This window comes from Arvicanthis niloticus, chromosome 18 (assembly GCF_011762505.2).
Source record: "Arvicanthis niloticus isolate mArvNil1 chromosome 18, mArvNil1.pat.X, whole genome shotgun sequence".
Taxonomy (NCBI): Eukaryota; Metazoa; Chordata; class Mammalia; order Rodentia; family Muridae; genus Arvicanthis; species Arvicanthis niloticus.
In genome coordinates this window covers 7,035,678-7,059,525 of record NC_047675.1, presented here as the reverse complement: position 1 = coordinate 7,059,525, position 23,848 = coordinate 7,035,678, and the positions used below count along the sequence as shown (strand labels likewise).

The 23,848-nt window shown below is 45.1% G+C and overlaps 1 protein-coding gene across 8 annotated transcripts in view; it reads right to left on the bottom strand.

The window, feature by feature from the left end:
* The window catches only part of Znf827 (zinc finger protein 827), a 167,069-nt gene that overhangs the window by 102,973 nt on the left and 40,248 nt on the right, over positions 1–23,848 (bottom strand). For all 8 annotated transcript variants that reach the window (XM_034522569.2, XM_034522573.2, XM_034522570.2 and 5 more), the window contains exons 3-4: positions 19,692–19,864; positions 13,826–14,306 (exon numbers count right to left, since the gene is read on the bottom strand). In XM_034522569.2, coding sequence (XP_034378460.1) covers positions 13,826–14,306; positions 19,692–19,864 — 654 coding nt within the window. The remainder of the gene's footprint in view (positions 1–13,825; positions 14,307–19,691; positions 19,865–23,848) is intronic.

The window sequence follows — 23,848 nt, the reverse complement described above, 5'->3', positions numbered from 1 at the left end:
AAACACCTACAATGTCTTTTCCCACTTCTAAGAATGCTCGCTGTAGAGCATCTGTTTGAAGGGCATAACATATTTGCCAACTAGAGGAACACCTCCAGGTCTCACAGTTACAACTATGCAGAGCCGGGACTAGAAAGGAGGTCCCTGTGTCCCTGACTTCTTTCAGCACACTGCTTTTCCAGCAGGAGCCTTGTGTTGTAACAAAAACCAAGCTTTAAAACCCTGGTTTGGATGCCATTTGCTCAGTGTGGTCTACACTGATCGTCCTGTTTAAGATGGTAACCCTCACCTGGCAGCACTTCCCATCTTTCTTGCTCTCCTGTAATCTTTTTATTCCCCCAAATATGAACACTAACCACTTAATAACACACGGTTAGGGACAGAATTGCTCCCCTCCCCCAATCCCTTTGAATGTTGAAGCTTTAACTTTCCAATGTGAGTTTATTTGCATTAGGGCTTTAAGGGGACACAAGTTAGCTCAGTGAGGCATGAAGGCAGGGTCATAATCCAATGTCAGTGATTCTAAGAACTATTTGACCCCTTCTCTACTTATAAAAAGAAACACCAGAGATGTCTCTACACAGGGGAAAGGTCAAGTGAGGACATAGAAAAGAAGCCATCTACAAACTGAGTGGAGAGGCCTCAGGAGAAATCAAACCTACTGACACCTTGACGTTGGGGGCTTCCAGCCACCAAAACTATAAGAAATAAACATGTGTGGTGTAAGATACCCAGATGAATCAAGTATTATATAATGTATTGTGACTTATAATGAAAGCTGTGACTAATCTGCTCTCCTGACTCCAGGGTCAGCTTCATGAAGACACTAAACTCTGCTTTTAAAGTTGATGTATTCAAGAACACAGAACAGTGCCTGGCACATTACAGGTCCGATTCTGATACAGCCCTCTCTGTCATTACTGAAGGGTAAAATGTGTCCACTCTAAAGCAGCAATATTGATGGCATGCTAATCGCTCCATGGTCAGCAAACATGAAGAACCCTGGCAATGCTATCAGAAGCGACCAGGCTTGCTTTCCCTGGATGTATCATCAGGGTAAGGCTAGGATGACTGAGCTTTGTTGGCTACCTGCCTAAACCATAGTCTTACTGGGATACCTCAAAGACCCTTGTGGCTCCTAGCATCATTATCGGGCAACCTAACCCTTTGTGGACACTGCTATCAAAATGTAAAACAAAGGGAACAGTGACAGTCTCTAGAGCATCTCGCAGGTGGATGTTCCCCACCTCAACCAGGTCCTTCTTACTGACTCAGCTGGTGTTTCTCCTCACAGTTCCCAATGCTCTCTTGGGAGGCTGCTGGTGGCATCCTAGTGCCTGCTCTTTCCCCACATCTTCCTTCCAGAACTTTCATAAATCCCTTCTCCCGGTGGATCCTACTCAGTCACAACACCATGCTTTTTACGTTGTATATATCTCCCTATCGGTTCAGAAGGGATAATTCAAAGTGATGGTTACACACTTGGAAATTGCTTCCATGCTCTGCCTTTTATTTACAAACATGCTTAACTTTCTAAGATGAGACTAGGAAAGGTAAAATATTGAGGAAAATTCCAACTTCAGAGAGGGCAACCATACCGAGCAGATGCTGGTGGAACACATGAGTGCCTTCCAGAAAGGTTAGTCAAAACACTTCCAAAAAAGAAGAAATCCAGCATTGTCAGTAAAACCTGGACTTCACAGGCTTTCAACAAGACCATTGGAAAGCAACCAGTTCTACATTGCTGTCACCTAAGCTTGCATGGCCCTACCAACCTGGGTTTCATTCTAACAGTATCAAGAATATCATAGCCTTGCAATGTGTAGAGGAGTCATAAATGCAGCTAACGATATAACAGAAAAACATGTGGAAGATACTGTCTCATCAAGTTTTATTTTCTAGGTACTTGGGCTTCAAGAGAAGATGTGAAAATAAAAGTAGGCAGGCTGAGCTGTTCTCTGTCAATGGTCAGAGATGCGTTCACTGAGATGAGTACACGAAGCCAGGATTTTATAACTAATATAACCAGATAACTGTCGTCATTCAAGCGATGCTACTTTAAGAAGACATACACATGCAAAGAAAAGTAAAATTAAAGATGGTTTCCTTGGCAGTGCTGGGATGGGATCACTAGAAGAAAAGCAAGATCTGTGATTTCCTGTGATGTCTACTTCATTCCTACCACATGCAAAGGTCTGTGCACACATGGAGATCAGCTCTTAAGGGCTTTCAGAGCACCTGCCCTGACTTCTGTTCTTGAGGTTGGAAGATGCTCAACTCCTCACACCTAACGCTCACTCATCTCACTGATCAAGTCTCACTGATCAAGAGGCCCTGTCTTTCACTTTTTGTTTCAGACACTTTAGAAGTTAAGTCATTCACGTTCTAAAGTCATGTACAGCTGCAAGTCTGTACACTTGACAGAATGGGCAGTTGTTTAAAGGAATCAGCAGTTTCTAGGATGAACAACCGACTCAAGAGAAAGACGAATACAGGAAATGCATGGGCAAAATAGTTCCAAAATCTCAGTCCTCAATGGTGGGTATTGATGGGGTGCAAACAAATCTGTACAGCAAGACATCCTCAGTCCACACAGAAATTCCTTCTAAGATTGGTTCCCGAAGAAAAGCTCCATACAACTTATTTCCACACCATTCTTTGACAGGCAAAGTGGCTCAGTCAGTAAAGGTGTTTACCACCAGTCCTAATGTCCTGAGTTCAATCATTGGGACCCACATGATGGGGGTGTGAACAAACTCTCACAAGCTGTTCAGATGTTCTCTGACCCCCCCCCCCCCCCACACACACACATCATTCTTTGGCTTAATACTGAGCACAACAAACATTTAAATAATTACAAGGAGAGTTAAGCCATCTTCAAGTACACAGGAAGAACATGAATATTTGCAGGGGAGGAAACTCCAAAGGTTAGCAAATGATCTGCCAATCACAGATCAAGTACAGAGGGACTAGGCCTCAGAGCATACACTGAAGATGCAGAGACCTTTCCTGCCTCACAAAGCACTCAGCTTCCTTTAAGAAGAACATTGGCCTAAGCAGCACAGTGTGGGCATTGGAGAATAAGCAAGGGATGGGACTGAGCCCAGGATTATTAATGACAAAGGGACAGAGTGCCATTTCCTGAAAGCATCGGGATCCCAAGATCATTTGCATGGATGGAAGAGGAGAAAGAGACTAGAACGCAGTTACGTTGGTCCTGTGCTGTTGGTCTCTGCTGTTGAAGGAAAGGGACATATGTATGTAAAGATGAAGATGGAGCTTTGGTTTCCAGCCAGTCCCACCATAGTCTCTATGATGCTCTAAGTCAGCTTCTCAGTCTTAGCAGTGTGGATGTCTGGACTGGCTCATTGCTGGAGATGGGGCCACCATGCACACCACATCCCCAGTCTCTGTTGACTTGGTGCCAGTAGCTCCTACCAGTTGTCAAAGCAAAAATATTTCTCTAGACATTCCCAGCTGTCCCCTGAGCATACCTGCCTTAAATTAAATGCCAGGGTAGGTTCTAGAACATGTGCTGCTTGGGTGTGGCCTCTGAATGTGGCTAGCAGACAAAACAAGACAGAGATATGCAAAGATACATAAATGTGGCTGGATCTGTCTGGTATGGATTACAGTACACAGCCCAGGGAATACTGAGTGTTCCTCTGGATTAGCGTTTCTGATAATGCCAGTGACACTCTGAATCATGATACAATCCCCATGATGCAGATGAAGAACCTAAGATCCAAAGAGAGTAAAAACGTCCCAAATACTGGGTCACTAGTTACCAAGTGGCTAATGTAGAATCATGGGCAGAGCTGCTGTGGTTATCAGTGTGGGATGATCCTTGTCTGGCACTTAAAATAAGGGGTGAGAGCAGATGCTGAATGCTTGCTCTCCAAAGGAGAAACTTTGTTATTGCAACCTTTCTTACAAGTATCTGAATAATTAAAGGGACCCTGTGGTTATAGGACAAGTTGTTAGTCATCACTTCCCATTTCCCACAATGTGTCTGCACAAAGCTGAATCTCTTTTTATTGGTTTGGTTTGGTTTGGTTTGGTTGAGGATTGGGGCCTCTATATACAGCCCAGGCTGGCCTTGAAGTGAGATCCTCCTGCCTCAACCGTCCAAGTATGAGTCTTCCTACCTGACAAGGCTTCAGTTAGCAAAACAGATCTAGAAATGTGACAGACAATAATATTGCTATACAGACTATGTTCCACAACACCAAAGTAACTCTTAAATCTGACTGCTTAGGTTTTTAAATAAATGTAGCAATTGTAAACTGGTACAATAGTTCTATTTTTTTAAGTCCCACTTCCATGTGTTTTATATAGAAGATGCACTTAGTGGGGTTTTTTCTTAAAAGTACATTAATTGAACATTTAAAATACAACAAAGAGAAAGCCATCTGTGTTTCCACTCTCTTCTTTTACAATAAGAAAACATGGGCTCAGAAAATATGTTTTTAAAAGTCACAGTTAGTTGTCAATGACTGAATTAGAATGAAAGCTTAGTTCTAGGGACTGTACCCCAAGTTTCTATCAAGCACAGGAAGCATGTCCTGTGGGACGGGGGCATGTCTGCACCTTTGAACAGACTTGGGCCTGGAATTTTTCAATGATTTAATATGCTTTAGGTGAGAAAAATAAATTGTCTTTGGAAAGCATAAGGCCGTGGTTTAACTAAATAATAGCAGTTGAATGCCACTTTTAAATAGTAAACATACTAGATGCATATGGAATTCTTGAAACATTAATTAGAAGTTTTCAAACCTTTTCTGTATTCTTAAATCATTTTATAACCAGTTTAGCAAAAGTTTTAAAGTCTCATATTTCTCATCAATCTCTGCAGGGGTTAATCCTTGGCCAGGATTCCGGGTCTACAGACTCAAACCAAGTAAGTCCTCAAAGGTCCCCAGTGACAGTTACAATTACGAACATGGAGCCAATGAGTACAGAGGATGGTCAAGGGTAACAAGAGCGAATGGAGTCACAAGCATGAATACTTTTTTTTTTTCTCCACAGGCTAATCTACAGTTACAGCCAGCATGGGAAGCCAGCATGGTGGTGCACGCCCTGCCATCCAGCACTCAGGAGGAATATAGGCAAGAGGATCTGAATTCACGGTCATCTTCAGCTGCTCAGAGAATGGGAGACCACTTTGGGCTACATGAGACCTCAATAAAACAAAACCAAACAAATCCCACACATAATGAGCAAGAGTAGCCATCTGCAGTAATCGTCTTAACAGACAGGATGTCTCTCTTGTCAACAGCAGGAAGAACTGGGTCCTGGAAAATCACTCAAGCCTCGTGTCAATGTGAAAGAAAGCTGTATTTAAAACTCGTCCTATTAACACATTCAAAGAGTGAAATGCCTTAACAGAGAGGACGAGAAAGGAGCCCTGCAGGTTGGACCACATCCCCCACAGGTTGGACCACATCCTTCCCATGGCCTTTTTTGAACTGATGACCTACCCCAGGGACATCACCTCCTAATTGCTGGCTGCACCTGCCATCTTAAATTAACACAAAGACATGATAGTTTTTAGATCAGTTCCTAAATGTTCTCAGTCACTACAGATCACCAAGAGTGTAAAGAACTGGGATTTGTGGCGGGCTAGGAAACGGTCAATGACTCCTGCCCTGAAAGCCCACCTCCTCCCATGAGGAAGAGGAAAAGAGAGCTTTGGAACTTCATGGTTCAAGTGACCAGACCCCAGAACAATAGGAGAGAAGGCAAAGTCACGATAAGAGTGTGTTCAGGAGCCCTCATTTTTCCTGAGAGGAGTGGAGAGCTGGCTACTCAATAGAAAGGGAACTAGCCAGTTGTTCGGAGAGTGCTAGCCTAGCACAAAGCCCTACTACCACATAACCGGGCACGGGGGAGCATGCCTGTAATGGCAGCAGTCAGGAGTTGAGGCAAGGAGATGAGGGATTCAGCACCATCTTTGGATATGTGCGATGGCACCTCAAAGGGGAAAAAGCCAGCTAAGCAGAGCCTAAGCAGTGTAGAGAGTGCTGGGGTCATCAGCTTCGCTCTGGAGAGCCGGGGCTCGGAATATAAGGGCTGAGATGTCTACGGGTGAGGTGAAGGCTGCCCTGAAAGAAGGGACTGTATAGATACATTTTTCGAAGACACACGGGAAGAAAAGAAGTAACCAGATTAGTGACTAAAAGCACAAGCATTAGAAACGATGCCATGATTTGAAGCCAAGGAAAATAAACAGCGGGGCAGGCAGAGGTCAAAAGACAGTTCACTTAACTGAGAAATAAAAATTAGGTAATAGCTAATTAAGTGGTCACAAGCCAAGCCTTTGTAGTCAGCCAGGGCTGACTCTTTGCTCGTGTTTCTTACAGCCAAGCCCTTCCAGTCTCAGCTTTCTCATCTATAGAATAGGTTCAGTGGCACTGCCCCTCTGCCGCCTCGGAGGGTTAAATGAGAAGTTGCACCAAGCAGTTGGCACAGGGCCCAGTTCCCAGAAAACACTTCTGATTAATGATGCTTTTACAGCAGCAGTGGAAGTTAGTGACAGTAACAACAGGGACAGAAGAGACGGCTTCCACAAAGACAGGAGTGGCTGGGTGTCAGCTTCATGGATACAATAGTCTCTGATCAAGTTTCCAAAGGTCTACCAAGCTCAGACAGTATTCTAGGGTTGGCCAGGTGGCTCATCAGGTAAAGGCACCCGCCAAAAAGCCTGACATCCTGAATGCAACCCTGGGAACGCTCATGCCAGAAGAGGAGAAAACAACTGAATCCTGTAAACTGTCCTCTGGACACACACACACACACACACACACACACACACACACACACACACTAAATAGATAAATAAATAAATAAAATGTAGTGAGTTTTGTTTTGTTTTGTTTTTGGACCACCATAGAAGCAAATACTATATGTAGCACAGAAGGAAACCTAAACTCCTGTAGCAACTGGTTTCCACTGTTGTTATGATGTGCTGTGTTCGAGAACTGACAGGTGAAGGCCTATGGGAATGTAAGTTGACTTTGCTGTTACCACTCTGTTTGTGAATGCCTAAAATAGTATTACAACTATGGCTGGGAGTGTGGTTCAGTGCTAGGGAGGCTGCCTAGCATGCATAAGGCCCTTGGTTTCATGCCCAATAGTGCACAAAAAAAATTAATCAAACTTCCAAAGATTCCTGACTTACAACAGTCAGAGGGAGGCACCGTGCTGGAGAAGCTAGCTAGTCCTAGACACATGAAAGGGGCAGAAACAGAGTCAACTTCCTTTATGGTTACTTCTTTACCTTGTAATTTGTGATATGGATTCCTCTGGGCGGAGAACACTAGAAGCACAGGGCCTGGATTTCAACTCCAGTCCCTACTTATTAGCTGTGTGAGTGTGAACAAGACCTTCAGCCTTTCTCAGTCTCCTCATCCATAAAATGGAATGATAACAGTACTGTCATGTAAAGGGCTCTTATGAGGTTCCAAGAGCTAAACACAGCAGAGTCCGTACCATGGACACAGACACAGATACAGCAACAGTAAGTAAATACTTCCGAATCACCAACTACACAAAGTTTAACACCGGCATGTACAACTCTAGGCTCTGCTTGCTTATAAACCCGCCCAATCCCCCCGCAACAGCAAGTCATTACATACAGCCCCCCTCCCTCCTGCCCCTTTCCTCCCTTCCTCTCTCCCTCCCTCCTCCCCCCCTCCCTGGAATCACTCAGACTGTCCACTCACACACAGCCCTCCTGCAGCTGCTCACACGAGGAATTTAGTCACGTGGCCCGAGAGTGCCAAGGTAGGACTGAAGAGAACAGCTAAACCAAATCTCAAAAGCAGACGATCAAGTAGTCCAGTCAGGTCGCCATGCCCCCACGGTGATGTGTGAGTCCCTGGCTACCAGCACAGAATCTCAGGCTGGGAATGGTACAAGGCTGGCATTTATATGGAAGAAGGCCTGCTTGTTACGATGCGGCTGAGAAGGCCATCAGAGCCACCAGGCAAAAGAGGATGACTTAAATCTCTGGTCATCTCCAGCTACCCTTCTCCAGTGGTGGTCTTAACATTTATACATAAGCCTGATTGTTACTCCCCAAAGCACTGGCATAGTGTGCCATGGACAGGGGTCTGGGGACAAAGGCCTCTGGGAAACGACAAGCTATGACACAGAAACTTTTGTGGGCATCTTTCATGTCTAAGTGATAACTATCACGGAGACACCCATAAGCCAGAGACAATTGAGCAAGTGACTATCTTTTCCACAAGCTGTCTCTGTGCGGCTGAAAGCGAGAGACTTCGGGAGGCCTCCCTTCGACTACTTAGAATTATTCTGGTGTCGACTCTATGGAGCTAATAGAATGTGGGAGACAGCACAAAACTTTTTTGTCAGTTTCCAGATTAAAAATAGTCTAAATGACTTATATCTTTTATTTTGGAAAGCCGGGGACAAAAAAGACATCCCTTGCCAACAAGCAAGGTGCCAAGTTTCTGTCAACTAGCTGCTTGGTTATAATTTGGGGAGTTAGAATTAAATTTATATCTTGAAAAAAAAATGGCATCTCGGAGGAAAAGGCGATAGAAGACCATTACAGGCAACTTGTAATTCGTTGCTTTAATGAGGGTGCTCTTTGTAAGAGTCTGTGTTCCTATGTAAATGTGTGGGGCATGCATATGTACACATATGTACACATACGGGCAGATGTCAACCGGGAACACCATTTTTAGAAGCTGTCCACCCTGTTTTTTGAGACAGGGCCTCTCATTGTACCTAGGACTTGACAGTTAGGACAGTCTGGTCAGTGAACTTCAAGGATCCACTGTCTCTCTCCTTCTCAGTGGGGTTACAAGTTTGTGCCACCATACCAGCTTTTTACATGGATGCTGGGGACTAAACCCACACCTTCATGCTTACTCCAATAAACACTTCACTGAAAGATCCATCTCCCCAGGTCCCTGGCTCCCAGTATCTGGAGGCTTCCAATCTAGTCTGGGGATTTTCAAGTCATGAGCCATCTGCGGGAAAATCACAGGGCTCAATGAACATGACCCAGCCACGCCTCCCCTTCATGTCAACCTTGACCTGCAATGAGGTGTCTCAAACTCACAGCATCCTGCCCTTTTTATAGGCTCAGACAGACAGAAAGAAGTATACTCAGAGACTCTGAGGCTGTACTGGAAATGCTGTACCGAGGACCAATTTGGGGAACTTTGTTTGTTTATTTTGAGGATCGTTTGTTTGCTTTTTGAAATCGAGTCTTGTGTTGTCCAGGTTGGCCTCTAATTCTCTAAGTAGCAAGGGAGAAAACTTCTGATCCTCCTGCCTTTACCTCCCTCGTGCTGAAATCAGAGGTGGGCATCACCATTTCCTGTCTCTGTAGTGCTAGAGATTGTACACCAGGGCTGTGTGCATAGAGGGCAAGCATGCACCAACCATGCTACATCTCCAGCCCCAAGGTACCCACCTCCTATCTCATATCAGCTGGCCTTTGTCGTGGATGCCTGCTAGAATCACCAAAGGAATGTAAGGAAAATACCAAAGTCTAGGGCCTATCCCAGACCAATTAATTAAGCCATCATTCTTTGGGCCCTGGCATTTCATTAAAAACTCCCTAAATACAGTCTAACTTGCTGTGGGGTTTAAAAACCACTGCTGGCCATGGGAGACAGGCCAGGGGTCAGCTGGAGCAATAGTAGCTGCCTAGGCTGGGTAAGCACTAATCCTTGGAACACTCCCAGTCACGTGACCTAAGGTAGGTCACCCTGTCATACAACAATTTGCATGTCTTCTGGCTTCCAGGAAAGACCTATGTAAACAGCAGGCTACAGCCCTGGGAAGCCTGTCTCCTGTCTCCAAACCCAGAGCAGAGTCTACAGAATTATTTCTTTGCCCACCAATGCAGATAGCTAGGAGCTGGGCTGAACCAATCACGATTGTGAGCCTGGGTCTAGGGAGCAATCTGGTCCTCAAAGGATTGAGGAGTGTTGTCAGGATTCATCGGGGAAAATAACTAGTGGTTCAGAGACAGGATTTTGTCTCAAAAGCTCGTAGCCAGGAAACCTCTAAATTGGGGGAGGGTTGTAGTGGCTCTCAACCTTCTTAATGCTGTGACCCTCTGATATAGTTCCTCATAGTGTGGTGACCCCAACCATAAACGATTTTCATTGCTACTGCAATTTTGGTACTGCTGTGGATCATAATGTAAATATTTGTTTTCTGGTAGTCTTAGGTGACCCCTGTAAAAGGGTCATTTGACCTTGAAAGGAGCTGAGACCCAGAGGTTGAGAACCACTGGGTTACAGTGTGTTTAAGACTGCATCCCACCCATGACTGTGAACCTCTGCCGGGCTGCATTCAGTCAGCTTCTGCTTGGTTTTAATCGAATGAGCAAAAAGCATCAAGTGTTTTCTCTCTCCCCTTTGGAAATAAGTAGGTGTCTCCACGCTTGAATTTGTCACTGTGCTTGGTCTTTGCAGACTCGGATCTGGCACAGAGACTCCCAGACTCGCTGCCCACAAACAGCTGCACCCTATGGTACCAGCAGGTGCAAGGACAGAGCCCTAAGGGAGGGAAAACCCAGTTCAAGAACAATGGCGCCATTGTGGTACTGAGGGACAGGGCCTGGGGCTAACCACTAGTTCACACCATTTGAGGGCAAGAAGAGCAGGAAACTCAGCCATAGTTCCCTTGGACTGTGTCCCTGGAAGACAGCCACCAAGAGAAGCAGGTAGAGCACACAGCAGGCAGAGGCAGGGCTGGGGGTGGGGATCTCTGCAGAAAAACATATTCCTTTCCTTTTAACATAACTTCTCCTCCCGTGGGCAGCACTGCCACAGTCACCAAGTTTACATTTACATCCAAATATGCACACACAAAAAAATTACCGATGCATCTCACTCCCTGGTGACTTTATAACAGGTTGCTAGGTAACAGTGCATACAAGTCAGGTTTCAGGACCTCTAGTAAGCCTCCATAAAATAGCTGCATGGGCCTTTTGCATAAACAGTGTGCCTTTGCTATCTGTTTTCTTATGCCAATTGATCAGTCGGTAAATTCTCCCATGGCCAAACTGTCAGAAACCTTTCCCCACCCCACCCCCTACTGAAAACAACAGACCCCAATAGTTAAGGCTTTGGCACACAGTGCTTCACCCCAACCTACAAACTGCTTCTTCCCTCTCTCTGTGCCTTTCGAAGCTCTGGCTCTGTGTAGCCAAAACCTTCTCTCATGCTCGCTGAGACGCACTGGAGCTAATAATTACAGCCCAGTGTCTGGTGGGATGGGAAGAGCTGCTGTTCAGAGCTGAGCCCAGCAGGAGCCCTGTATCACACACTAGTGTTTTTAGCCCAAGATCAAGCCTGCGGGCAGCCAATAGCCTCTCCTGACTCCATCCCCTGCTCCTTTTCTAGACCTGAGAGGATCTGGAATCAGAGAGAAGGGAATACACCTTAGAACATGCTCAGCTTGCTCTTGTCTGTTGGGGGCCGACTTTTAGCAGAAAGCGGCTATCAGTTTTGCAGCCATCTTGAGCCATATACCCTGACGTGAGACTTGTTTTTCAACAGCCTACAACAGTTGAAGCACACTCTGCTAGCCAACATATTTTGTTTTGCTGTTTACTGCCCCCAGCTGCAAGGTGCACGTGGTATCCACGCCTGCAAGGCGCACGGTGCGCGTGCTATCCACACTATAGCCGCCTGTAAGGCTTACGTCATATCCATACCTGCAAGGCACGTGATATCCATGCGCCTACAAGGCACGTGGCAAAAGCCTATAAATACCCCAGATTTCCCTTCAATAAGAGAGAGACACAATAAACGAGACTTGATCAGAACCTCTATCTTGTCTCCATTCTTCACATCTCTTTCCCTTTATTCTCTCTCTCTCTCTCTCTCTCTCTCTCTCTCTCTCTCTCTCTCTCTCTCCTGACCCGCAGACCAGAGCGGCAGCTTGGGCCCGGAAACAGTGGCTGCCAAGCGTGGAGTGGAGAGGGCCGCAACACTTGTCTGCTAAGTAAGGAAACATCCGCCATGCTAAGTTATGCAAAGTGAATGTGGCATTTGACTCTGGGGTCTGTAGTGTAGGAGACCAGAAAAGGAATCAGCCATAGGCAACAGCTTGGGAATTTTCATTGTTATGTTATGGTTTTGGGGACAGGGTTTCATGTAGCCTTGTCTGTCCTTCTCCCAGGACTGGAGGTGATCACCACCATGTCAGGGAACATTCTAAAGGATCCAGGAAGGCCAAAAGAAAACACCCATTTCCCTCATATTTTGGGAAAAAAAAACTATAAATTTCAGAGTAAAATCTTATTTTCCTTGAGGCGGTGATGAAAAAAAAGGAGAGAGAAGGGAAAGAACGGAAACTTGGGCCAGATGGAATAAAAGCCCAACAGGTCCAGGCAGTGGAGCATCTTCACAGTGTTACAAGCATCCTGTAACTCTCCCTGCTCCCTCCATCTCGGATCACTTGCTGGATGCCTCATTTTTCATCCCTACCCTCTTCTGTCTCCTCTACTCATGTCTCCCACTGCTGAGGGGCAAAGATCAGGGTGAGAAGGTACATTCCAAAGGACCGTGCTGAAGTGTCACAGAGCAAAGGGACTTCAGAGTGAAGCCGAGCCTCTCATTCACCTGGCAATGACATTTAGTGAAATACTACACACGGTCCATTTAAAGGAAGGCGGTGGCCAATTATTCTCCACTTAAAGGGTATTGTCAATCTCCAGAGAGCTGAAATGGCATTTGGAAATCATCCTGGGGACTGCCACCTTCACTGACGGACAGAACCCATTCTCAACCGACCTTTCTCCACCCTCTACAATGCCTTTAAAATTTTAAAATCGTATTTTCAAAAGCAGCCCAGGCCTACCTGTGTTATTACTCCAAGAGAGTAAGAAAAGCATCTACCAGGGCTCCACTCTGTGCAACATTGCTAGTTCATCAAGTCATTGAAAAGCAAAATACGTACAATGTGCTAGCAATGGGGACCAATGTCTATTAGCAAGACATATTTCATAACTTATACACCAGCCTCTCTTCAAAGGGCATTAGGGCACTGGAAAAGGGTGCTTGAAATTTTTTCTTAAATTCCACTTTAGCGGAGATGCTTGCAACGGTCAAGTTCATAGAGACAGAAGGTAAATAATAGTTGGTGGGGGCCGAGGGGAAGGCTGGCAGGAACTTTGTCACCGAGTGATACAGTTTAAGAGTGGGACACATTTCCAGAGACGGTTACACAGCGACGTAATGCTAATGCCTCTTAAATGCACACCTGAAAAATGTCTACACCAGGATATCTTGAGTATGTTTACCCCGATGCAAAGATCCTGAGAAACTGGTGGTGACCTTTAACATTTGTTTAAGTTAGAAAAGTCTGTAATTCCTCATGGTAGATTCTGTAAATGTTCTTTTAAAACAAAATGCTTTGCAACTAAAACAGGAAAGAACCCTAAATACCAGAAAGGGGAGACACACTTCAGAGACACCAGCACAAAGCAAGCAAAGGAACTAGGAAGCAAAAAAACACAAGTCTAGCTTACACCCCAAGTGCTCACTGAGTAAGAGCCCAAATCCAGGCAGGAGGAAGGGGCAATCCCTGTTGTCTGCAGGCCCAAGCAGGAATAATGCTTATTTCCAAAGGAGTACAAAAACAAAACATAAAAATAAAAAAATAAAAATAAAAAAAAAAAAGGGAAAAGACAGGGGAAGGGAAGGTGGGAAGGAAAGAAAAAAATTTATCAAAGTGTGAAGTATTAGAGCTCAAGGAACTTTGGAAGCATCTAGTCCTACCATCCTATTGTACAGATGAGAAAAGGGAGAACACAACCCTAAGCAAGTACCTGACAGCTTCATGAGAAAATCGGAGGCCATCTTAACCGAGATGTCCTGGCTGAACAATGCCGCTGCACTGTTGGATACATACTCGGAGGGGTCTTTCAGCTTTGTGTGGTTGGCGGGCCTGTCGGCAGCATTCAGGGTAAAGGAGGTGGGCAGGCCGTTATCTTCCTTGGGCTCCTCTTTCACCAGCAAAGGTGCAACGCCAGCCCCACCCTGGCCAGTCCTCTCTGGTGTGTTAGACGTCATCACGGTCCCCACTAGCTCTGTCCCTCCTCCTTCCCTCTGCTGCCCCAGGCAGCCACTGTCACTGAGGTGGGGAGATCCCTTGACATCTGGGTCTGGGATCTCCTCCTTCACCTTGGCCTCTGTCCTCAGGAAGTGCTGATGGCAACGCATGTGCAGTTTCAGGCTGAAGTGGCGTGAGGATGTGAAAGGGCACAGCTGGCACTGAAAAGTCTCTCCCCGGTCCTGATGCTGATGAACCTGCCGGAGAAGCAAGAAGAGTCGGACTAGTCACTGTGCACTGATGGAAAATGCCTCCCTGCATGGCCACACGTGAGTCAAGAAGTTCCTCGGTTCTTACAGGGCCAGGGAAGAAAAAAGCCAGAGAGGCTGTTCTCGGTGATGCCCTGGATAAAATAACATCAATCCTGAAACACAGGGTGGGTCCTCGGAGGTTAGGTCTATCCTGACCCTCTCTATGCTGGTTTGGGTAGAAGTGTGCTGATGAGCTCCTCAACGGATCTCACTTGATAGACCTTGAGAACGAACTAACATAATCAGTAGTCAGGGGTCAAAAGACATAACCTTTCATTCTCATAACAGTCTTTAGTACAGATCCAGTAATGGCCACCCAGAGAATTTGCTAGTTTGCCAACACACACACACACACACACACACACACACACACACACAGAGAGAGAGAGAGAGAGAGAGAGAGAGAGAGAGAGAGAGAGAGAGAGACAGTCTCCAGAGTGTTCCAGCTTCACAGATGAGGAGATGAGACACCCTAAACCCCCTAAAGTATCTTGAGCCCAGTTTCATATGAAGAAAGAAAAACAAGAGAAAAACCATCTGGGCAGGAGGATACCAAGTTCAAAACGTCACTACAGGGTCTAGAAGATGCCCATTGTGAAGAGCAAGGGCAGCCATTTACACCCACCTCCAAACCTGCTCACACCCAGGACCTGTGAAAATGGCACAAAACTTTTCTTTCATTCCGTCACTACTAGATTTAGTGTTTGAAAAAGTGAGGAAACCATTGGCTTGGCGGGAGCCAGGCGTCAGCTGGCAGGTGTTCATAAACTTGTGACTTCTCCATTCATCCCGCCAACGTGCCTCAGTATTGACCTGCTACACCCTGCTATTTCAGGACTGGCCCTCCCTCAAGTAGGGACTGCCAATGGTGCAGATCTATGCCAAATGATTTGGGGGAGTTGTGTGCTCTGAACAAACAAGGACGTAAGCGATTGGCACTCGAAACAAAACTGACGCGCCATAGGTCAGGGGTGACCGGGTAGGATTTGAACCTGGGTCGCAGTGGAGTTAAATGCTCGCTTGTCCATCTTCTTTACCACCTGGCCACTCTGCTCATGTCTCCTTTCCAAGAGAATAAGTTTTACTGCAGCTGTTTATGCCTTCTGAATGAGATCCAAAAGCATTCTTCACCAGCCAAAACACACTTTAAATAATGTTAAGTGACCAACAAAAGCAAAGAAATTAAAAGTTAATCGCAAGATCCCGCTGCCACAGCACCCCACTGTGGTTTTCTGCAAAAAACAACAAAAGATATTCTGGGCCCTTTGAAGCCTGTGTTTCTCAACAGAAATAGCCATAAAAACTTAAATCCAGTTGTGACAGAGTCCTGCATGCCCGGTAAAAGGCTTCTCCTGTATCCCAGCAGAGGGCGGAGGTGAGGAAACACCCTGTCCATCCCTCCAACAGGACCCCTTCCTGTTTTTTTTTTTTTGCCACAATAGGACCCCACTGGGCATTGATCCTTCCATTGACTTTTCTCACAGAAGCCAGAAGCTTCCCCACCAGCTCCTCAGCCAGGTCACTCAGGGAAAAGTCCCCTTGGAGGCCTCAGGTCACAGTCTCAAGGGCTCCTGACAGGTATCAACACAGGCAAGCCCAGAGCCAGAAGGTAAAGGTCACTGGGCAGGAAGCTTCATGTCCCTGAGCCCAGTGCCACAGGGTGGATTCCATTTCAGAAGTGCACTCACATCTGCTGACCCCAGAGAGGAGCTAATCCAGGAACAGAAGCTCCAGAAGCCACTCTGGGAGAAGAAATGGGACAGATGAGCTCTGATTCCAAAATCAAAAGGTGATGGGGGTGGGGACACTCATTGAGAAGAAGCACCATGTGCAGGCTGTCTTGTGGCTCCTTTTAGGAAATTTAGAATAAGTTGAAAAGGCAAAAACAGGTTCACGTTGGCACTTGGAATTTTACTTGAGCTACATCTTCCCACTCAGAATGTGGCTTAGTGTGAACTTTGAGAGACGTACTTGTTCCCACAACCCGGCGACTGCGTCACTCTCCTCTCTTGACAGAAGAGAGCTTTTCTGTTATAATTTTGATTCTCTGAGCTAACACATGCTTTGAAGACCCTCTTGGACCTCTAATGAAAAGAAATGCTGACCCACAGCAAGATAGGCTCACTGAAGTCTCTCACAGGTGTCACTGATGCGACATCAAGGCCATTTCTAGGGTAATAGACGTAGGACACTTGGGTTGACATACGTTAAGACTTGGAGAAGTTCTGGAGAGTATCTAGACTCAACCTCCTTAGGGGACCAGGCCAGGCAGCTGAGGGTCTCATGAATGGTCCCGGCTCTCCTAATGTCGACCTAGGAAGGGCAGAACTCACATGTGACCTCTGGCCCAGTTTCTTTCCATGACTTTAAGTGTGTTTCCCCAACTTCTCCTCCCTCTTTGCCTCTCCCATTCAGTTCAAGCCTGTGGCTCTCACATTCAATTCCTGTATGCTCTTTCTCCCGGGAAAGTTGTACCCTTCATGAAATGTAAGGCAGACCTGAGGCACCTGGAAGCATTTTCAAGTTCTTTATGCAGCTGGTAATAAAAAGCACTTGCATAATCCCTTGTGGAGGAAATGAAAGCATGCAAAACAACTGTATGGTGCGGAGGCCTGTATGAAGGAACACGGTAAGTACTGAACTTGTTGAACAAATAAAGGGGAATCTCTTGTTTTTCTGACATAGACCAATATAATCAATATAGGAGATTATATATCCTGAAAATAACAACTACTTCTGCGGGGTGAGGTAAATAGCCAATTTTGTATTATTTGTATTGTTTTTGTGAATTCTCAGCACTAAAGACAGGTCACAAAGAGAGAGGAACCATAAAATTTATTTTAGGGTAATTTTTCTAGCATTCCGTTCATTATCCCAAAATGTAAATGTTAATGTGTTTTCAGATGGCTTTTGGATGACAATTACTGTATCTGCTGTATTCACTGACGGTCGCCTCTCCACACTGGGCACTGTATTAAGGCTCTATGTGATGCTCTCATTAACTCTTACCCAGTGAGAAAGACCATATGTTTGTTTTCTCCACTAGTGGTAACAGGTTTAGAGGGCTTCAACCACAGCACTAACGGCGCTCCCAGCTGCGCAGGCGCGGATTCTCACCGAGCTGAGATCACAGAGTCGGAGATTCTCACGAAGCTAAATTTTAACCTTTGATTAGAGTGCCCCTACTTCTCAGATAAAATTCATTTTGGAAAAATTATCTACATCTGCAGCCTCCGGGAAAGGTAACAGAATACAAGAATGCATAAGACCACGCCGTAACATTCCCATAGAGAAAATGTTTGCCAATTTTTGCAAAGTTAAATTGTATTCAATTAAAAATATGTTTTAAGGCTAACAGGGGGAGGAGAGCAGGGGCAGGAAGGTGTGCCTTTGATGAAATTAAACTTGCATAAGCTTCTCGAACTCCCTTATCAAAAGCTCGAGTCACCGCTCAACAGGATAGGACACCACGAGTCTGAATAAAGTAGCGATTTCACACAACTGCTTTATTGTAGTAGTTATTGATTTGTTCTGAAAGCTCTCAGGATCCCACGACCCACCGAGCCCGGGCAGCTCTCATCTGCAACACTGTCATGGCCGTCCGCCTCTGTCATCAAGGCACCAGCTCATCTTCCTGTAGTGTCAGGGTCAGCAGTTCCTGCTATTGAAACCCAGCCTTTTTTCCATGGGTTTATAAATAGGTTGTTTTAAGTGACCCTGAGCTGAAACCAAGCTTACAAGGTGTCAGGGTAGATGCAAGTTTTCTGCTCGCTGAAGCTTTAAACTCGCCAGACCTGATTTCTAAACACAGCCTAGGACACAGTCACTAACACAAGTTCTAGTTTTAAAAAAGTCATTCCTTTTGAAGTCTCAATGCTACAGGTTTAAAGTCTGACGTTTTACATAGGGAAGAGGTGACCAAGGATGAGGAGGGCTACGGTAATAACCAAGTAGGCTTCATAAAATTCAGTCAGCTGGAACTCCTACTTAAATGAATTCTGAAGATGAAGGGCTGGCTGCTGACCCCAGGAGACAATGGCAAGTGACAGAAAACAAATTACATCATAGACTTACTTTAAAAAAAAAAAAAAAAAAAAAACAGACCCTCTAAGCTATTTTCTATAGTGAATAGAAAATTTGTGTGACTGTACTTTCTGCAGCATCAGTCTGAATAGCAATCACGGGTCAATGCAAAAAGATTCGAATGCAAGATTTCAACATAAGCAAAGATCCACTAGATTTATCCCGGGGGAAGAGACCCTTTATACAAAATGTCACTTCTAAGCCACATTGAAAGTTTTCAGTAAAATATTATTTTTCTCATTAAGATGCTAGGGATGGTTATGAGCACCTCTGGGCCAGGCAGCTTGCTACTAATACACGCCCCCCCCCCCCCCCCCCAGCACTAAGGACAGGTCCTACAACCGATCCTTCTGTTAGGAAAAAAGGAAAACCAAGAGTCTAGGCTGTTTGGCTAGCAAAGTGCTGGGAAGATTTCAATTCAGTTCTTTGTCAAATTCAAAATGTCAAGCTCTTGTGAACTCGTGAGTTTCTTCCCTAACACTGAAGCAAAATCTCAGTATAAAAGTATGCAGTCTGTGTCCATGTGTCATATATGATTGCATGTGTACTAGTGCAATGTGCATGTACTTATGCACACCCCGGGGAAGCCACAGACCAATGTCAGGAATCATCCTTGACCACTCTTCTACCTTATTCATTAAGCTTTTTAATCAAACTAGAGATACTGATATGGCTTAGCTATACAGCTTGCTTGGGAGGATTCTGTCCTCACTTCTGCGGGTGGAATTACAGGTCATGGGCTATCCCCACAACTTATAACAGTTTCTGGAAATTGGAACTTACTAACCTATTAAGTGGTTAACTGCTGAGTCCTTCCCCAGGCCTCATAATGGTTCTTAATAGGACATTAAAGATGATATAAGCCAGGTGGGAGTGGTGTATAACCTTTAATCCCAGCACTCAGGATGCCGAGGCAGGTGGATCTCTGAGTTTGAGGCCAGCCTAGTCTACAAAGTCAGTTCCAAACAGCCAGGGCTACACAGAGAAACCCTGTCTCAAAAAACCAAAAAGGAGGAGAAGGAGAAAAAGAAAATGATGTTCTAGGATGTTTGGTGTCATTCCAAGAGATAATAGCTTGAACACTGTCAGTCTCTGGGACCTGACCCTGAGACCCCTCCATTCTACTCACAAGCCAGTGCTAACTTTCTTGGGCCTGCTCCCCCACAGTGCTCCCTGTTGGCCAAGAAGCCGCCTGCAGTAAGTAGATCATAGGAAGAAACCCCAGCCATGTCTCTACAAATGGCTTACCTTCATGTGGGATTTGAGATTGTCCTTGCGAGCACACCGGAACGGACAGAGTGGACACTGATGACTTTTTAAGCCTGTGTGAATCACCATATGCCGCTTCCAGTAACTCTTCCTTTTTATAACCAAACCACATATTGGACATTGGAATGGCTTCCCACTTTCTTCTTCTGGGGCTTGGAAGAGGGAGGGGAAAAAAAAGGAATATTATAAAAAGCACTGAATATGTCTTTGGCACCACCCCTTGGGAGATTCTAGGATTATAACTACGGGGAAACTCTTACGGCTGCTTTCTTTAAGGAGAAACCCACATTCAGTTAGCCGCTTCCATTTGGGTTCCATCTGGCCACCACTGACCATCCTGCTTACTCCTGAAAACTGTCATGGACTGCAGGGCCACCTGCAGAGGGGCTGAGTGTGGCTCCAAATGCACCCACAGACAGAGAAGCCAGAGTCTCTCTCTGAAGTCCTACTTGGAAATGAGTGAGAAATACAGGCGATCGCATGGGACAGGGAATAATGCACTGTTCCACACAGAAAACCAAACAAGTAGCAGAAAGCTCTCACACTGGCCTCCAGCGGAGACAGGGCTCAGCATCCCACTGATGACTTGTTTAGCTGTGGCTCCTGCAGACAGAGGCTGCTGCCAATTTAGCCATCAGGGGGTCCTCAGGTCAGGGTTTTTTTTTCCCCTCTTATGTCTGTCCCTCTGCTTGCCTCTAACAATTGTGTACTGTCTTTCTCTGATCTGCACGAGGCCTGGCTACCTACTGTAGGAAGGGACACACCAGGCCACCACAAATGCTTCCAATTTTCAGGGAAGCAAACAAACTGACCACTTTCCCTAAGCATAGCTCGGATTGCTGCCTCCTGAACCATCCTTACGAGGAAGCATCTCTGTTGTGATGCTGTAGCTGAGTTTCTGACCCATCAGCTAACCTCTACAATTAGGACTAAGGGGAATAAAAGTGGGTGCCATTGAAGGCTGGGGGTGGGGGCTGGGGTTGAACCTAGGCAGGCATCTTCTGCTATTAAGATACACCCCCCAAATGCTTTTTACTTTTTATTTTATTTGAAACTCACTGTTCTGGCTATGCCAGTACCTGCCAGGGACCCTCTTGTCTTTGCTTCTTGTCCCAGCAATGAGCTTACAGGCACACCCAGCTGTGCCTGACTTTTACATACGTGCTAGGGATCCCAACTTGAGTCCTTGTGCTTAAGAGGCAAGCACTTTACAGGTCCCTCTGTTCCTTGTGATTAATGATGAAAGAAACTGGGTCATTTGTCCTGAGGAATCTTCCATGTTCTACAACTGATTGCATCCACATAGTATGTTTGGTATTTTTTATTAAAAAAAATTATTATTATTAGCTCTGTTTCTGATAAACTGCTAGTTTGAGGCTGATTACATTTTTATGACAATAATTAATAGATGGAATATCAGAAGGCATGAAGCAGAGACCACTGGCCTTGATGTGTATTCCCGAATGTTATACACACAGACACACAAACACACACACACACACACACACACACACACACACACAGAGGAATAAATTATGGTTAAGAAGAAAACAAAAAGGGATACACAAAACCAAATGGAAGGTATGAAGCTAAATTTGGAACCTGTGTAACCTATACTCCAGTAAAAGACATTTTTGAGATGGAAGAGAGGTGGTGCCCCTTAATTCCCTACGGCGATCTATGCTCTGTTAAATGGGACAGTGGAACTGTGTTAGTCTTACTTGTTGTAAATATAAAGATCTGGAAGTATTTACAAGCAAACAGATATGTTTGGGCTCTGGTTTGAAATATCAGAGCAAGCATGATTACATGAAGCTAACAGTGAAAACCTGGTATCCTTTTATTGCATGAGAACTTTCTGAATTCACACGAGAGAACCCTCTAAACAGCAGCCACAGTGAGACTGTGGGCCAGGAGGAAGGAGTTGGTGCATGTGCGTGGTGGTGGTGGTGGTGGTGAGAGGAAGGCTGTGCTCCTTTTCCATACTGAACTATTTGAATTTTTAAATACAAACATCACTTCTGTGATTTTTAAAGGAAACATTCCCAAGTGCATACTTCAAGATAATCTCATTATTTATTCATTGAGTCAACCCTGCTTCTACATGCCAAGAGCCACTTAAAATGGATGGAACCAGAAAGGCTCAGAAATAAGGTTAGGTGATGTAAAAAAAATGCAATTTTACTAATACAGGTATAAGTGATACTAGTTGGTTTAACTAAGCAACTAGAAAAGGCATCCTCTGACTGAAAATAAACCCTCAACACTGAAAAGTCATTGATTTTTGGTATTAACTGATTGGCAGCAGGCATGGACAGCTGAGTGTTCCTTCTACTCCAAGAAAAATACCTTGGACAGGCCCCCATCACTCACTTCTGAAAGGTCAGTGCTCCCCTGTCTGTGTGGATTACCTGGGCTGATCTCATCCCACCCCCAATCTGGCACCACCCTCTCCTCCATCACTGTTTCCCTCATACTGATGTCTTGGTTCCCAAAGCCTGCATATTGTACAACAGATTGTCAAGCGAGGCCAGACTAGGTAGGCCTGGAAGTGAAACTGTTGTCAGACAATAGAGAAAATAATAATAATGTCTATTCTGGGTCATAAGAAGATCAGAGAAATATGGAGGACACACACACACAAACAGGCTGTGACAGGAGTGTTGTCCACTACTGAAACAAAACTAATTTTACAGAACAAGCAGAGGAAAAAGGAAAGAGAAGCTGAGACCATGGGCCCAGGCAGGCAACTTTATGGCACACCCGAAGAAGGCATTAAGTATAAAAATCAACATGGCCAGAGTGCAGACTCCCCTGGAGCCACGCTCTGCCTATACAATCAACAACTTCTCTGATCTCTCAGTTGTCTCCCTAGCCACCATCTTCATCAACAATTCTGTATTTTCAGGTATATTACATGCAATGCGTTACCTTATACCAGAATCTTTCTAGTATCATCCATAAGTAGCCTTGGCAAGTAGAAACTCAGTTAATTCCAAAAATAATTATAAATAATGCATAAATGTAATAAAGCCTGCATATTAGCACTTCATATACATCCATTTATTTCATCTTGAAAGTATACTGCTTTTAGTTTTAATTAGTACCAAAGCACACATGAATCGTGTACAAATTAGGGAGTTCTTGAATAGACTAGCGAAATATAATGAGAAGACACTGACTGAAAAATAACCACACTCATAAACATTTGGAGCTCTCTCTCTCTCTCTCTCTCTCTCTCTCTCTCTCTGTGTGTGTGTGTGTGTGTGCGTGTGCAGTCATGTGTGAGTGGGCTTGTAAAGGCTCCTTGATCACTCTGCGCCTTACTTTTTTAAGACTATGTCTCTCCCCTGGATTTGGAAATAGCCCATTCAATAGAGTGGTGGACCAGTTATCTTTGGGATGTGACGATCTCAGCCTCCCTGGCGTGGGGATTACAAAGGTACACACTTTTATGTGTGTTCTAGGGGATCAAACTCAGGTTTTTATGCTTGTGCAACAAACTCTTTAACTAAACCATCTCCTCAGCTCCCTGGAAATTTTAAGCTATTGTGGAAGGAAAGGAAGACAGAAGCCAAACGGAAAAAGTCACCAGAATGCACTGGCTGATTTTCAGACTGTGCCAGTGGTTAGCTCCTGGTGACATTTGCATTTTTATGTATTCAAGGAAGAGATTTCACATTTTAGGACACATCCTGTGTGTACACGGTGCCGTTGATGACAAGAGATGGGTGGAAGAAAGCAGTTTCTTTCATATGCCAAACTGTTTGCGGTTACTTTTGCTTTTTAGAGCCTAGGGAAATGCAGTCCCCTCCTGGGAGGAAACACACATTCTGGAAAGCACCAAGACTGCAGCATTCACGATTTTACCTACTTTATACCTGCCTGGTAATCAAGTACCTTCCAATACATAACTGCAAACAAAACTAAATTCCACCTGATGCTAACAGACCCAGTGGGACAGAGAACTGTTAGTGTGCTCCGTGAGAGAAAGTATGCTCCCTCTACAGACATAACTGTGAGATAGAAGGCAACATAGGTCAATGGAAGCACTTAGGAGAGGTGGACTTACTGCGCAGAATGAGGATGAATTGTAGATACATCATCCCAGGTAGAAAATCCACCCTCAGAGCAGA